The 15,166-nt window shown below is 49.4% G+C and overlaps 1 protein-coding gene and 1 non-coding gene across 2 annotated transcripts; one reads left to right on the top strand and one right to left on the bottom strand.

Annotated features, from left to right (window-relative positions):
* The first annotated feature begins 761 nt into the window (after window positions 1-761).
* TRNAD-GUC (transfer RNA aspartic acid (anticodon GUC)) lies at window positions 762-833 on the top strand. The gene has a single exon. It is a non-coding gene; the product is annotated as a tRNA-Asp (tRNA).
* A 1,320-nt stretch (window positions 834-2,153) lies between these two features.
* LOC118095765 (zona pellucida sperm-binding protein 3) lies at window positions 2,154-13,392 on the bottom strand. Its single transcript, XM_060281395.1, has 9 exons — window positions 13,036-13,392; window positions 11,722-11,840; window positions 10,560-10,663; window positions 8,499-8,670; window positions 6,766-6,886; window positions 5,753-5,844; window positions 4,440-4,579; window positions 2,680-2,799; window positions 2,154-2,173 (listed from the first exon to the last, which is right to left on the bottom strand). The coding sequence occupies exons 1-9, from the start codon at window positions 13,390-13,392 to the stop codon at window positions 2,154-2,156; spliced, it is 1,245 nt and encodes a 414-aa protein (XP_060137378.1).
* Between the last annotated feature and the right edge of the window lie 1,774 nt (window positions 13,393-15,166).

Here is a 15,166-nt window from a genome sequence, read left to right as displayed (position 1 = left end):
TTGTAGAGGTGGAAGGAATCCTGAGAGCCATTGTCCAACCCCCTGCAGTGCAGGAATCTTTCTACCCAGCGTGGGACTCGAACCCACAACCCTGAGATTCTGCATCTCGTGTTCTACCGACTGAGTTGACATATACAGGTTTTCGCTTCAGAGGTAGGACCAGTGCCTGATTGACGTAAAAGCTAAACAAGCTATAGCTTAAAGGGACCCCTGACCATTAGGTCCAGTCGTGACCGACTCTGGGGTTGCGTGCTCATCTCACATTATTGGCCGAGGGAGCCGGCGTACAGCTTCCAGGTCATATGGCCAGCATGACAAAGCCGCTTCTGGCGAAACCAGAGCAGCACACGGAAATGCCGTTTACCTTCCCGCTGTAGCGGTTCCTATTTATCTACTTGCATTTTGACGTGCTTTCGAACTGCTAGGTTGGCAGGAGCTGGGACCAAGCAACGGGAGCTCACTCCGTCACAGGGATTCGAACCGCTGACCTTCTGATCAGCAAGCCCTAGGCTCAGTGGTTTAACCCACAGCGCCACCTGGGTCCCTATAGCTTAGGGCCCCCCCCAAAAAAAATTTAAATAAAATAACGCTGGATGTACATTTCCAAAATATAAGATAAAAAACAAATAAAATAAAACCTACATACGGCAACAGGGTTTTGTGTTGTGTCGGCTCCTAGGATGTAAGTCATGGGCCCCGCCTGCTAGCCTGCTCCCTATAATATCACGGATTTGCTCCTTTCTATATACAGTATAGCTAAGTCCTCGTTAGTATAGTGGTAAGTATCCCCGCCTGTCACGCGGGAGACCGGGGTTCGATTCCCCGACGGGAAGAAGTGCTCATTTTGGGACCCAGGTGGCACTGTGGGTTAAACCACAGAGTCTAGGGCTTGCTGATCAGAAGGTCGACAGTTCGAATCCCTGCGACGGCATGAGCTCCCGTTGCTCGGTCCCAGCTCCTGCCCACCTAGCAGTTCGAAAGCACATCAAAGTGCAAGTAGATAAATAGGGACCGCTGCGGTGGGAAGGTAAACGGCGTTTCCGTGCGCTGCTCTGGTTCGCCAGAAGCAGCTTTGTCATGCTGGCCACATGACCTGGAAGCTGTCTGCAGACAAACGCCGGCTCCCTCGGCCTATAGAGCGAGATGAGCGCCGCAACCCCAGAGTCGGACACGACTGGACCTGATGGTCAGGGGCCCCTTTACCTTTTATATACAGTATAGGGTGCCTACATTCTGCATGGACTGGTTGCATGGCAACATGGGCAAATGGCTTGAGATACCTATGTGGTCCATAAATGGCCATATAGCATATATTCAACACAAAAAACAGCGACAATTTGTTGTTGACAAAGGACGGCTTATGAGGAACGGCTTAGGGAGCTGGGTATGTTTAGCCTGGAGAAGAGAAGGTTAAGGGGTGATATGATAGCCATGTTCAAATATATAAAAGGATGTCATATAGAGGAGGGTGAAAGATTGTTTTCTGCTGCTCCAGAGAAGCGGACACGGAGCAATGGATTCAAACTTCAAGAAAGAAGATTCCACCTAAACATTAGGAAGAACTTCCTGACAGTAAGAGCTGTTCGGCAGTGGAATTTGCTGCCAAGGAGTGTGGTGGAGTCTCCTTTGGAGGTCTTTAAGCAGAGGCTTGACAGGCATATGTCAAGAATGCTTTGATGGCGTTTCCTGCTTGGCAGGGGGTTGGACTGGATGGCCCTTGTGGTCTCTTCCAACTCTATGATTCTATGACGGCTGGACATATAAACGGCCCCATTACCTCCAGTAGCTTAGGGCCTCATCAAACCTAAATCCGGCCCTGGATAGGACAGAGAAAGGGGTTTGTTTTTGGCTATGGCAACAGCCTCTCTATTCAACGCCTTCCCTATAGAGTCCCACTTGTCACCCACATTGCAATCTAACTAGGCTAACCAGAGCTATTCTAGTTTTCTGGACATTTGGGTTTTTTCCACTGCCGTCTGATCTAGCCACACACCGAAAGAACGAAAAGGTGACCTGGATATTTTTGACGACAATCGCTGCGCCGTTCGGCTGGTCCAGGATCCTGCCCTTTGCATGGGGCGACCTAGGTGCCCCCAAGGGAATGCTGTAGATGGGACCCAGTTTGCAACAGCCCTCTCCTTGCTCGAGATTCCCTACAGCCGATCTTCTGATACTGGAAGCAAAACACACCCTTCACAACCAGCAGCCGTCCAAACCTCACCCTCCTTGCCTGCAAATCCATCAGTTGCTAATCTTGTGGCAGTGAGTTCCGGGGGTCAAATTCCGTGCGGCATCTCTTTTCGTCCTGAAAACCTCCCAGAATTCTGCTTGCTTGGATGACCCCCGTGCATTCCAGTCTTAAGAGGGAGCGACACAAACTTTCTGCTTTTTACACACCATAACTTTTTATATATATAAAATTGTTTAAATGCTCTGGAAGCATTTTTTGGCTGAAGCAAGCTCAGATACTTTTTTTTTAATGAAAAAAAAAGTAAGTGGCAAGTCAGCAAAAAAGAAAAAAGAAAAAAAGAGAGGCATTTTTAGGGAAATGGGCGAGGGTGGAAATCAACCCCCTAAAAAACTACCGAAGAAGCATCTTACAGTTCCTTTCTTGGAAAGTTAGGAAGAGAAACTAGAAAAGGAGAAGAAGAAGATCTGCTCCAAGCGAGTCCCATTTACCTTCCACCGCCATCTTCCAAGAGCCGGCCGGATCTCCTGGGAAGTTTGCAAAACTCTCCGGGGAGTCGAAAACGAAGAGGGGTCCCAGCGTCAGGTGGGCCTGGGGTGCGGTCAACTCGGCTGTGGTCAGGAGGAAGCCAGTAAGCAGGTGAGTTACGAACGTCCAATGCCCCACCCAGTCGAGCATCCTGTTCTCACAGGGGCCAACCAGACGTCCATTATGGGGTAAATCTGCAGGATCCGAACACAAGACCCCCTCTCTCCCCTCCCGCAACTTCCAGAAACTGGGATTCAGAAGCAGAACATCGGCGTCCTGCCATCCTCCATGAATTTTGTCCAACCCTCTTTTTAAAAGCCATCCCGGTTTGTTGTCCCAACAGGATTTTGGGAAGTGGCTGCTTTTAACGAAAGAGCTGGTTCCGTTTCTTACTGTAATTATCTTTATGGCTTTAATAGATTTCCCCATCTGTACATCTTGTTTTCATTCGATCAGTGTTTCATTGTTTTTAAAGGGACTGTTGCCTGTTTTTAGCTATTCACAGTGCTTTTTTCCCTGGGGGCGGGGGGACGCAGGGGGACGCATACCCCTAAACATTTTGTGAATCTAAATTTGGCCTCATCGAGGGGCAGTATTTCAATTTGAGTGGCAAAATGAGAGTAACCCTAAACATATTTTTTAGGGGGGGGGAAAGCACTGGCCGTTCTTATCTGTAAGCTGCCTTGAGTCCCTGGTGGGGAGGGGGGGGAAGCAAGGTTTAAATAAATACGTAACAGTAATCTATCTATATATATATATATATTTATGTAAAAATCGTGAAACTGCGTTCTACACTTTTCTCCGTAACCGCTTGACCAATCGTCCTGAAATTTTGACACAACGATCCAGGCCACTCCCCGAGCGTTGTTGGGGGCAAAAATCCCTCAAATCACACACCTGGGCAGGTGTAGACCTGGTTTCCCATCAAGTCAAACAGCGCCCTCAAGTGGCGTAGTACCCTCCTCCACCCCCTCCCTTCCTGTGAAATCTAGGCCGCACCCACAAACCAAATGACATCATCAACCAAGCAACTGAAACCCCCAAGGCGGCCATTATCAGACAGACTAGGCCGCTTTCCAGACTAGGCCAAGTGGAGGTGGGGGGGGCGAATAGAGGGCAGGGATACGTAATGGGTCAGAACAGGGGGGGGGGACACAGGGATGAAACCTGCCCTCTCCACAGTATCTCGCCTCGACTCAGGGGGACTCTGAGGCTCAGGGGTATCTGAAGGGGGGCAATTACCCTCCATTTCACAGACTAACGCACAGCAACACGTGCAGGGCCAGCTAGTAATATTATAGATTTGTGGCCATCACTGTCTCTGGTGGGAGGGAGTTCCACAGTTTAACTTTGAGCTGCGTGAACGGCTGGAAACTTCCAACATTCAGTTTCACTGGATGTCCACCAGTTCTCACATTGTGAGAAAAAGAGGGGGGGGAACCCCCACTATTCTCTCTCCAAACCATGTATTATAAAGTCCCCCTCATGCCGCCTTTCCTCAACTAAAAAGCCCCAAACATTGTTAGGGGAGCTTCAGCTTCAACTACAGTGCTGCCCAACACTGAATCATTGAACTGTAGGGTCGGACGGGCCCCTCCGAAGGTCATCCAGCTCCACCACCTTGCAATGCGTCTCGGGAGGACACCAAAGGGGTTCTCTCTTTCTAGAGGGCCGGGGCAGCGTTGGAGAAGCTGACCTCCAAGTCTTCAGAAAACCCCTTCACCTGGCAGGCTGCGTTGCCAGCTCATCTCCAGGGGCCGGGGTCTGGGGCGGAAGGTGTGGGGCAGCTCTCCCTGGACCCGGTCACAGTTCCTCTCCTCGCAGCAGCCGCAGATACCCCGAGGTCCCTCGACAGGAAGCCAGCTTTGAGGAGAAAGAGGGGGGGGGGAGAGCGTTAAAGAACAGGCAGGTCCCCCTCCCCACCTCCGCTTAACGCCCGTGATCCTGTTTTGCAGAAGATCTTCTTAGTGGTTCATATCAGACATGAAAGCAGGCATTTCTATGGGGAGAACAGAATTGTGGGTCTTTGCAAGGGGGGTCTGGCAAAAGCAGCCTCTCGGGTTCAACCCCCCGACCGCAAGGCTGGGAGGGAGAGGCTTCAGATAAATTGCTGCTGCCAGTCAGTGCAAGCAATATTGAGCTAAATGGGCCAGAAGTCCAATTTCAGCGATCTGTGTTCTATGCCGGCTTGATACTATCGAACAAGAGCATTCTGGAGTTACAACAGCCAAGGTTTCTTCCCATTCGTTCCGCAAAATTTACACACCGCTCGTTTCAGCGCCACAGTTTACCCAAAGACAAAATAAAATGATCACCATGAAAAATTGACGATGGTGACTTAAGGCTTTTGGAAAGGGATAGATTAAAATTTGATTCAGCTCGAGCTTGATCTGAAGGGCAAGTAATAAATATTGGCATTATTAGTAGTAGTAATAATAATAATTTATTATTTATACCCCGCCCATCTGGCCGGGTTCCCCCAGCCACTCTGGGTGGCTTCCAACAAAACATTAAAATACAGAAATCAAACATTAAAAGCTTCCCTAAACAGGGCTGCCTTGAGATGCCTTCTAAAGGTCTGGTAATTGTTGTTTTCTTTGACCTCTGGTGGGAGGGCGTTCCACAGGGTGGGTGCCACTACCGAGAAGGCCCTCTGCCTGGTTCCCTGTAACTTGGCTTCTCGTAGCCAAGTTATTAGTAATAAGTAATTGGAGGGAGGTGGTCACAATGAACGCCAGCCACCAGGGAAGAGTGGCGAGAGCGTCAGACTAGGACCCGGGAGAGAGACCTGGGTTCAAATCCTCACTCGGCCAGGGAGCTCACCTTGGCGGCCAGTCGCTGCCTCTCCACCTAACCTACCTCGCAGGGCTGTTGTGCGGATTAAGTGAGGAAGGGGATAAAAACCATGCCTTCTCCTGGGAGGAGAAGGTGGGGGTATATATGCAACAAATAAGGAAATAGAAAAAGTGAAAAGGGCTTCAGGATGACAAGTCTCAAAGGGGGGGGGGTATGTTATGTGTCTTGCAAGCGACTCACGTGCTGCTGGCAACGTCGAAGGAGCAAGCCTTGTTCCGGACATCTGGCATTTGGTCGGCTCGCGTTACTTTGAGGTGGCAAGTCACATACAGCTGGAGGGGAGAAGGCAGGAGGGCGAGTGTTAAAAAGGACTTTTTGGCCAGGCAGAGGGCCACAATGGCGCCAGGTGACCAGGGCCGTCTTACCCAATAGGGTTAGTGGTGCCCTGCGCCAGGGCACCCGCCCATTGGGGCGCCCAGCAGCAGGAGTCCGGGACTGACTGGGTACAGCTGCGAGGGCATGCTGGGCAGGGAGAGGAGGCAGCGGTGTCAGCACTCAAAGCTACGCGGCGCCCTTCTCCCTCCTGCCTGCCGTGCGGCACGCGAGCCTCGAGCGGCCTGCATGATCTGCTAAGGGATAGAATAAAATTCAAGACCCTAAGATTTAATTGAAAAAAATCCAGTTGAAGCTATTTGTGACCCCCGCAGGTGCCTCCGGTAGGCAGCGCAGCCCATTTTGCAAAACCCTAGGGCCTAAGCCATGGGTAGGCAACGGGGGCCGGATCCAGCCCAATCGCCTTCTCAATCCGACCTGCGGACGGTCCGGGAATCAGTGTGTTTTTACATGAGTAGAATGTGTGGCTTTTATTGAAAATGCATCTTTGGGTTATTTGTGGGGCATAGGAATTCATTCATCCCCCCCCCCAAATAGTCTGGCCCTCCACAAGGTCTCAGGGACAGTGGACCGGCCCCCTGCTGAAAATGTTTGCTGACCCCTGCGCTAAGGGATAAAATAAAATTCAAGACGCTAAGCATTAATGGCAAACACCCAGCTATTTGTGACCCCCACAGGCAAGGCTGCTGCTGCAGTGCAGCCCATTTTGCAAAAAAACCCCAGGCCATCCTGTTGCCCTCCAGGTGCTCTGAACTATAACTCCCATCAGTGCCAGGTGAATGAACGTTCTAGGGACACCGTTCCCACAGACCCGTGGGCCCAGATAAGGCCTCTCGCCCCGCAAGACCCCACCAGCTCACCGTATTCCTGGAGTCCCCGGCAAACCGAAACGCGTCCACCGTGAACCGGAGCGTTGTCTCAGAGACTCGGGGAGCAAGGAACGCGGAGGAGACATGCTCTTGCCTCCCATCCACCAGGCACCTGCGCCAAGGGGAGAAATAGACCGTGAATTTCTGTTTCCAGAAACTACTTGAGGTCAGACTTTACGCTAGATTTTCCACCTACCTTTTCCCTTGCTTGGATTGAGATTTTCTCGCGTTTCCCCCTGTGATTTAACCGGGTTTTTTCTTTTCCCAGAGAAAAGCCATTCTTTAGTGCTAAATCAGAGCAAACGTCAATCCGGTGAAAACCCGAATTGCCTGTTTGTGCCGATTGAGCGCTAAAGAGTGGATTTTTCCAAAGCAGCAGGACAAGAGAAGGCCGGATAAGCCCTCTGTTATTCTTTAGGTGTGTTAAGAAGCACCATTTGCCGTGCACCATGTTGATGGGAGGTTTAAATCCCAACATTTCCGGAGATGCCGTCAGGAATTGAACCCAGGACCATCTATGCACACAAAACAAACGCTCTATCTCCAAGTCACAGACCTAAGCAGGGAAGAGCCTTTTCTGCTCGAGGCCTTGCTGGGCAAGAGATTACTAGCCAGACAGAAGGCATATTCCTTTGTTTCCAAGTAAGGGAGCGGGAAGGGACCCTGAGGGTCATCTAGTCCAACCCTCTGCAATGCAGGAATCACAGCAGAAGCAAAGCCTCAGTTGATACAAGAAATAACGATTTGTTATGAATGCTGCTGAAAACAGGGATTCCTGGCTTTTGGCAGCCCATCTCCCCCCATTTAGGGAGCACTTTAACCATCTTGTTTTCCATGTGTTCTTTGGAACTCCCTGCCAATTGATATTAGACAGGCACCTCCATTGTACCACTTGGTGCACCCTCAAATCCGTTTTCTGCTTAGGCCAGCTGGCACCCAGACAATAAAGGTGACTTTGCCTGTATTTCGTTAATTTTATTATATTTAGCAGTTTAAAAGTCCAGGGTTGCTTCTTGTTGCTGCTGCTGCTTTTAAATAAATAGGGTAATGCCATTGTATGTGAACTGCTCAGAAAATTATTTATTATTACTATTAATTATTATTATTATCGTATTGGCCCAAATATAAGCCTCGCCCACAAATAAGCCACACCTTTAAAATTCAAGGGGGGGGGAGACAATACCCGAATATAAGCCACTCCCTTAAAATTGGGTTACAGGCTGAAAATCGCTGTGGTTGGTAGAACTGTAACTCCGAGTCTTTGGTCTTGCAAGCCCGCAAAAGTTACCCCACAATCACTGAAACTGCAAATCACTATTCAATTGCTCCAATTCCACAGGCACTCAAGCTCGCAAATTGGCAACAATTTTTTTGTTTTGTTCCATTTTACCGTATGTCTGTTTCAGCAGCGATATTGTAAAAAGCCAGTTTTTGTTAGGTTGCAAATTTAAGCCCCACTTTAATAACTTTTCAGGGTCGGAATTGGGGTGGAGTAGGGAGGTGTGGTGTAGCTTATATTTGGGCCAAATTCTGGATATAAGCCAAATTGGGGATAGCTCACTTGATAGAGCGCGAGACTCTGAATCTCAGGGCTGCGGGTTCGAGCCCCGCGTGGGCAAAAGATTCCTGTGTTGCAGGGGGTTGGACTAGACGCCCCTCCCTTCCAACTCTTGATTCTCTGATACAACTTACGAAATAAAATACTCATGCAGGATATTGCTTACCCGTTGGAATCGACAATGGCATACGTAGACCCCAGAGTGGCTTCAGGGCTGGCGATGCAGCTGTCCACAAAGAGCCTCAAGGGCAGGTGGTTCTTCGCCTCGACTTGGGCTTGCAGGTGCAGGATCTCACCCAGCTGAAAGCGAGAAGACGGCCGCTCTCCGCTCCAGTCACCTTGGCAGCGGGAGAGGATGAACGCGTCAATGCCGGCTCCCCAAATCATTTTTTTTATTTTTAATTGCAAACATAGCAAAAGAGAAAAGGAAGTAACTTTTCCCGCTGATAGTGTGGTTCATTGTAGTGGCCCCAAGCATGTGGAACAGCCTGCCACTTGAGATTGGGCAGGGAGGGTCCCTTACTGAGCTGCAGGGCCAGATTTGGGTTTGATGAGGCCCTGAGCTACTGAAGGGAATGGGGCCCTTTAGATGTCCAGCTGTCCTTTGTCAACAACAAATGGTCGCTGTTTTTTGTCTTGAACATATGCTATACGGTCATTTATGGATCTAATAGGTATCGAAAGCCATTTGGACATCACAAAATATGTATTTTATCAAAGTGATTGTTGAACTGAGATACAATTAAGAAGAAGTATATTAATAGTAAAATAATCATTAAGCTCTTAACTTAAAATGATTTTTAATTCATAACTTAATAATGCAAACACATTGGCATTTGGCACTAACAAAGGTTCCTTTAGAAACACAATTGACAGGGACTCACAATCCAGTCTCTAGAAACTTGCTATAACATGAAATAATAAGAGGAGTAAATGTATGATGCAAACTACTAATAATTTTAAATAGCAGAATGTAGGCACCCTATATATAGAAAGGAGCAAATCTGGGATAAATTAGGGAGCAGGCTAGCAGGCGGGGACCATGACTTACATCCTAGGAGCCTACACAACACAAAACACCGTTGCTGTAGGTAGGTTTTACTTTATTTGTTTGTCATCTTTTATTTTGGAAACGTACATCCAGGTTTTTTCCCTTTACATTTTTGGGGCCCCCCCAAGAGAGTGGGGCCCTAAGCTAGAGCTTGTTTAGCTTATACGTAAACCCAGCACTCCTCAGCTGGAACAAGAAAAGTTTATGATCGTATCCACAGCATCCAATTTAAACCATCCAACTTACCCCCCCCCCAAAAAAAAACCTTGGGAATCTTTGTTCATCCCCCTCACAGAGCTACAATTCCCAGCACCCTTAAACTACAGTTCCTCCCACAATTCTTTGGGGGGGGGTGCTTTAAATATATGCCACAGAAGCGACTTCAGCCACCGCAGGCATTTCAGAGAACCGCTCCGTCTCACGATCCATTCTTACTACTTCACCATCCCATTTTCCGTGCATTGCTTTTACATACAAATCGCTTCGGACGTGAATCATCAGGTCACATATCAAGGTCCTGCCTTGCAGGGGGTTGGACTAGATGACCCCCCCGGAACCCATCCAACTCTACAAAATAAGAATAACTAGTAAGCTGGGGGCTGGGGGCTGGTGGGAGTTGTAGTTCAAAGCACCCAGAGGGCGCCAGGCTGACCAGGGCTTTCCTTAAGGGGAACCTCAGACGGCTGCAGGAAAGAAGTCAGCATTTCATGGAGGAAGAATTTTGCTGCCATAACAGCAGAAAAGGAACTTCAGGAGCAAGAGGGTTAAACGGAGCTTGTGAAGAAGAAGGGATTCATAGAACCGTAGAGTTGGAAGGGACCCCAAGGGTCATTTAGCCCAACCCCCTGCAAGGCAGGAATATGCAGTTGTCCCATGCAGGGATCAAACCTGCAACCTTGGCGTTATCAGCACTGCCAACTGAGCTATCCTGTGTTCAAGAGCTATTAGCCAAAACGGCCAAGGAGAAACTCCATGGTCAGAGACAGGGAACTGCAGCGACGTCTGTGGGCTTTGGGGGTTATCTGGCTGTCCCCTGTCGGAGGCAGGAGGCTTGGCTAAGGTGGAACTTTGCATCCTTTAAGCCCTGGTGCTCGGCAGCCCTGGATCCTAACCAGACCGGGCTTTGGGTTTTCAGCTAGGCCCTTCCCGCACCCCGAAGCCGCCCCTCCTCCTTACCGTTCATGAGCTGCAACGAGAACCCAAGCCTCGCTTCGGCTGACACTGTGGACCTGAAGGGAGCCCAGGTGGGCTGGATGGCCTGGCTGGAGACGTTGCCTTTCCTGGAAATGGGGAGAGAAGCAGCTGAGAACACACTTAGTCCAAAAACTGTGGGGCACCTAGATGCCCTCTAGACTGACCCGCCAGCTCCCTCTGGAGTGTGGAAATCACTTCCTTCCTGCGCCGCCCTTTACTCCTTGCTGCTCCCAGACATCTAGGGGGTTGGTCCGCCCTTGCGGCTGGCAGGGCAGAAGACAGGTATCCTCTACTAGGAGGAGCCAGAGGCAATAAAGGGAGGAGCTAAAGGCCTCCATCCACAGACATTTAAAGCGGTATCGTACTACTTTAAATAAGCCAGGCTTCCCCCAAAGAATCCTGGGAGCTGCAGTTTGCTAAGGGTGCCAAGAGATGCTAGGAGAGACAACCCTCTTTCTCTCAGAACTACAATTCCCAGGGCGCTTTAACTATCAAGACCTCTTGCCCGGGGTACTTTGGGAATTGTAGCCAACATGGCACCCTCTGGATGTGGCTGAACTACAACTCCCATCATGCAGCAGGCTGGCAAGGGTTGATGGGAGGCAGCTCCTACCTCCCAAGAGCACCAGAATAAATTATTATTATTATTATTATTACTGTATTATTATTAATTATTATTATTATTATTATTATTATTACCCTACCCATCTGGCTGGGTTTCCCCAGCCACTCTGGGCAGCTTCCAACAGGATATTAAAAACAGAATAAAATACCAAACATTAAAAACCTCCCTAAACAGGGCTGCCTTCAGGTGTCTTCTAAAAGTCCGAGAGTTTATTTCCTTGACATCTGGTGGAAGGAGGTTCCACAGGGCGGGTGCCACCACCGAGAAGGCCCTCTGCCTGGTTCAGGCCTTATGCACTGACCAAGGCTGATGAAAGCCATAGTTCAAAATGGAGAGACGAAGGACAGCAAATTGGGGAAGAGCTTCACCTGTTGGCTTTCCGCCTAACCTACCGCTCTTGTTAGCGCTAACCTAGCGCTATGTTAGCTGCAATTCCTGCATTGGTGGGGGTTGGACTGGATGACCCCCTGGTGAAACAGCCTCGCTTAACCCCCACACCCAACGGAGAGCCTTGCTCACCTGGGGTAGTGACACTCAATGGGTATCTCCGCAGCGTTGGTCCTGGTGATGACGGGATTGGCGGAAGGAGACGGCTTGTGGAACAGACGCGTTCGGTAGACCAGCAGCTCTGGAGTCATCTGGAAGCAAAGGGAGATGGGTCGACTTTCAGAACTCTTCCTAGGACACGCTGCAGGATCCGTGCATCCCGAGAACTTTAGCTTTCCTGGAAGCAAGGCAAGGTGGCTCCTCGGCGACAGCTTTTGGAAAAGGATTAGGCCCCACCGAGAGGCCCCCATCCCCTGCGGTGGTTTCCTGGGCAACCCCACTGAAAGCTATCCTAGTCAGAGATGAAAGCACCGTACTTGTTTACCTGGCTGAGCCCCCCAAACCTCCTAAGACTGAGGAAACCAGAGACCGACACCCCCCACGTCTCCCAAACAGTTCCCTTACGAGTTACTCAGAGCGTAAAAGGCACCTCTCCGGGTGTCTGCCAGAACGGCATTCCAGAGTTGACCTGTGGAACTCCCTGCCACAGGAAGAGGCAGCGACCGCCAACTGAGATGGCGAGGATTGGGCAAATTCGTGGAGGAGGAGAGGGCTGTTTGTGGCCGCCATGGGTTTGATCCTGCAAGCTCTTTTTTGGGGGGGGGCAGGGTGGAGAAGGCTATTTGTGGAGGATTAAGACTATCGAGTGGCTATCCCACAGTTGGAGGCAGCAATGAAAATTGCTGGAAAGCGCAGGAGGGAAGCGTTGCTCTTGTGTTCGAATCCTGCTTGCGGGTTTCCCAGTAAGGGCATCTGGTTGGGCTAGCTGGCCTGATCCTGCTAGCCTCTTCCTATAAACCAGGGGTCAGCAAACTTTATCAGCAGGGGGCCGCTCCACTGTCCCTCAGACCTTGGGGGGGGGGCTGGACTATATTTTTTGGGGGAAATAATGAACGAATTCCTATGCCCCACAAATAACCCAGAGGTGCATTTGAAATAAAAGCACGTATTCAACTCATGGAAAAGCACCCTGATTCGTGGGCCGGATTGAGAAGGCGATTGGGCCAGATCCGGCTCCCGGGCCTTAGGTTGCCTACCAAAGCTACAAACATTTTGGCCATAACCGGCAACCACCTAAACCCACAATTCCTTGGTCTTAGTTAGCTCACTGAGCAAGCCTCCTGCAACTTTCCATGGGGCTGACCTGGGAGACCTCCCGGGGGGTTCTGCCCCCTGTTGCTCAACACCCCAAGCACCCCATATTTCAGCTCCATCCCTGAAGCAGGACCCACCCCTCCCCCCAAAAACCCAAACCCCAAGGCTTCCATCCCAGACGAAACAAAATACCTCCACCGCGATGCCACATTGATGCAGACCAGCCTCGAAGAGGACCACGTTCGTGGCAGCGTCGAAGGACACAGGGGGGCACGAGGCCACCCCCAGCGTCAGGTCTGCGGGGGCCACCAGCCTGCCCACCCCAAAGAGGTCTCGGTGCACTGCCACCACCAAGCGGTGGGGCTCGCACGAAACCTTCACCGCGTGGGGCGTGGCAGGACCAGCCTGGGAAAAGGAGGAAGGGGGCAGGGGGACCCGATCCAAGGTCTCCGGCTGCCACCATGCAGATCTCTGCGGATCAGCAAAAGCCCCCTGGCCCAGCAAAATGCCCCAGAGTAAAACCAGCCCCATCTCAAACTCCTGCCCCATAGCTGCAGCCCTGACATGCAATGAAGCAGAGAGCCAGGCGATTGTCCTTTTATATTGCTTTCTGACTCCGCCCAGTCACCTGACTCAAGAAATTAAGACCCGCCTTTTCCCACCCTCATTCCCCAGGGTCCTAAAACCCACAGGGTTCTGAGATTTCTGCTCAGAAATCACCTGCCGCTTTTTGACATTTATTTCATTTACGGCCTACCTTCCTTCCATCACAGACATCATGTCATAGAATTGTAGAGTTTGAAGGGGCTCCAAGGCTCATCTGGTCCAGCCCTCTGCGATGCAGGAATCTTTATTATTATTACTATTATTTATTAGGTTTTACCATTTAGTATTCAACACACTTGACACATAAAAGAAGAGAAATAAAAAAAGTGAAATTCTCCCCACCCTGTGACTTCCCTCTACTTTCCCTTCTGGTTCTTTAAATATATGCTACTTCTGCTTCGTTTTATCTTACTTTCTACATTTTTTTTTGCTGATGCTCTTATATTCTTACCAAATTTACTTTCAAATTATGTCCTACACTTAATTAATTTCCATTTTGTTGTTTCTTAAGCATGCACTTATTTTCTTAATTGTAAGCGTTCACTCAAACCCTACTTGTGAGCCGAATTACACTGTTTCTGTAGATACAACATAAATGGTTCCCAGTCTTTTTCAAACTCTCTATTTCCATCGTCCCAAAGTCTTCCTGTAAGTTTCGCCATTTCTGTGTATTCCGTAAGTTTGACTTGCCATTCTTCCTTCCTTGGTATCTTATCATCCTTCCATATAGGGTATGTTTAGCCTGGAGAAGAGAAGGTTAAGGGTTGATATGGTAGCCGTGTTCAAATATATAAAAGGATGTCATATAGAGGAGGGAGAAAGGTTGTTTTCTGCTGCTCCAGAGAAGCGGACACAGAGCAATGGATTCAAGCTACAAGAAAGAAGATTCCACCTAAACATTAGGAAGAACTTCCTGACAGTAAGAGCTGTTCGGCAGTGGAATTTGCTGCCAAGGAGTGTGGTGGAGTCTCCTTCTTTGGAGGTCTTTAAGCAGAGGCTTGACAGGCATATGTCAATAATGCTTTGATGGTGTTTCCTGCTTGGCAGGGGGTTGGACTGGATGGCCCTTGTGGCCTCTTCCAACTCTATGATTCTATTATTCATTTGGGGGCTAGTAATATCCTAGCTGCTGTTGTGGCATACATGAATAGCTTATTCCGGCCCTTTGGCAATTCCTGTCCCATGATACCTAGCAAGAAAGCAATGCAGGAATCTTTTGCCCAACGTGAATCTTGAACTCGTGACCCTGAGATTAAGAATCTCCTGCTCTACCAATCAAGCTATTCTCACCGTTTCGCCTCTCAGCTTAAAAAATCCTTGACAGATGGCCATTCAACCCCTACGTGGTGGTCAGGATTGAGGCCCTTTGCAAAGAATTATTTCTTGGGGTTTTTTCTAAACCTTGTGCATAGAATATTTTTGCATTTTTCATGGGGCATGGCAGGACCAGCCCGGGAAAAGGAGGAAGGGGGCATGGTTAAAGCGGGCATAGTTCTGTTGCTGGTTTACTCAGTCCAACTGAGTTCAAATGGTATCTGAAGAAGTGTGCATGCACACGAAAGCTCATGCCAAAATATAAACTTAGTTGGTCTTTAAGGTGCTACTGAAGGAATTTTTTTATTTTGAGTTCAAATGGCTATGCAGCCCAACCCTAGGGAGGTTTCCTCGGAAGTAAGCTCAAAGAGATTGCAGCCCCGGGAGATTAAATGCTCTTGGC

Source organism: Zootoca vivipara, chromosome 13, assembly GCF_963506605.1.
Source record: "Zootoca vivipara chromosome 13, rZooViv1.1, whole genome shotgun sequence".
Lineage (NCBI taxonomy): Eukaryota > Metazoa > Chordata > Lepidosauria > Squamata > Lacertidae > Zootoca > Zootoca vivipara.
Note: the sequence above shows the minus strand (reverse complement) of the source record. Positions and strands in the feature narration are given on the sequence as shown.

What these genes read in the sequence shown, in the direction of transcription:
- LOC118095765 (XM_060281395.1), bottom strand. Translation starts at nt 13,392, where the DNA reads ATGGGGCAGGAGTTTGAGATGGGGCTGGTTTTACTCTGGGGCATTTTG. An exon ending in CTCGTTGCAGCTCATGAACG is followed by an intron (nt 8,671 to 10,559) that starts GTAAGGAGGAGG and finishes CCCGCTGCCAAG; the next exon opens with GTGACTGGAGCGGAGAGCGG. An exon ending in CCGGGGACTCCAGGAATACG is followed by an intron (nt 5,845 to 6,765) that starts GTGAGCTGGTGG and finishes TCTCCCCTCCAG; the next exon opens with CTGTATGTGACTTGCCACCT.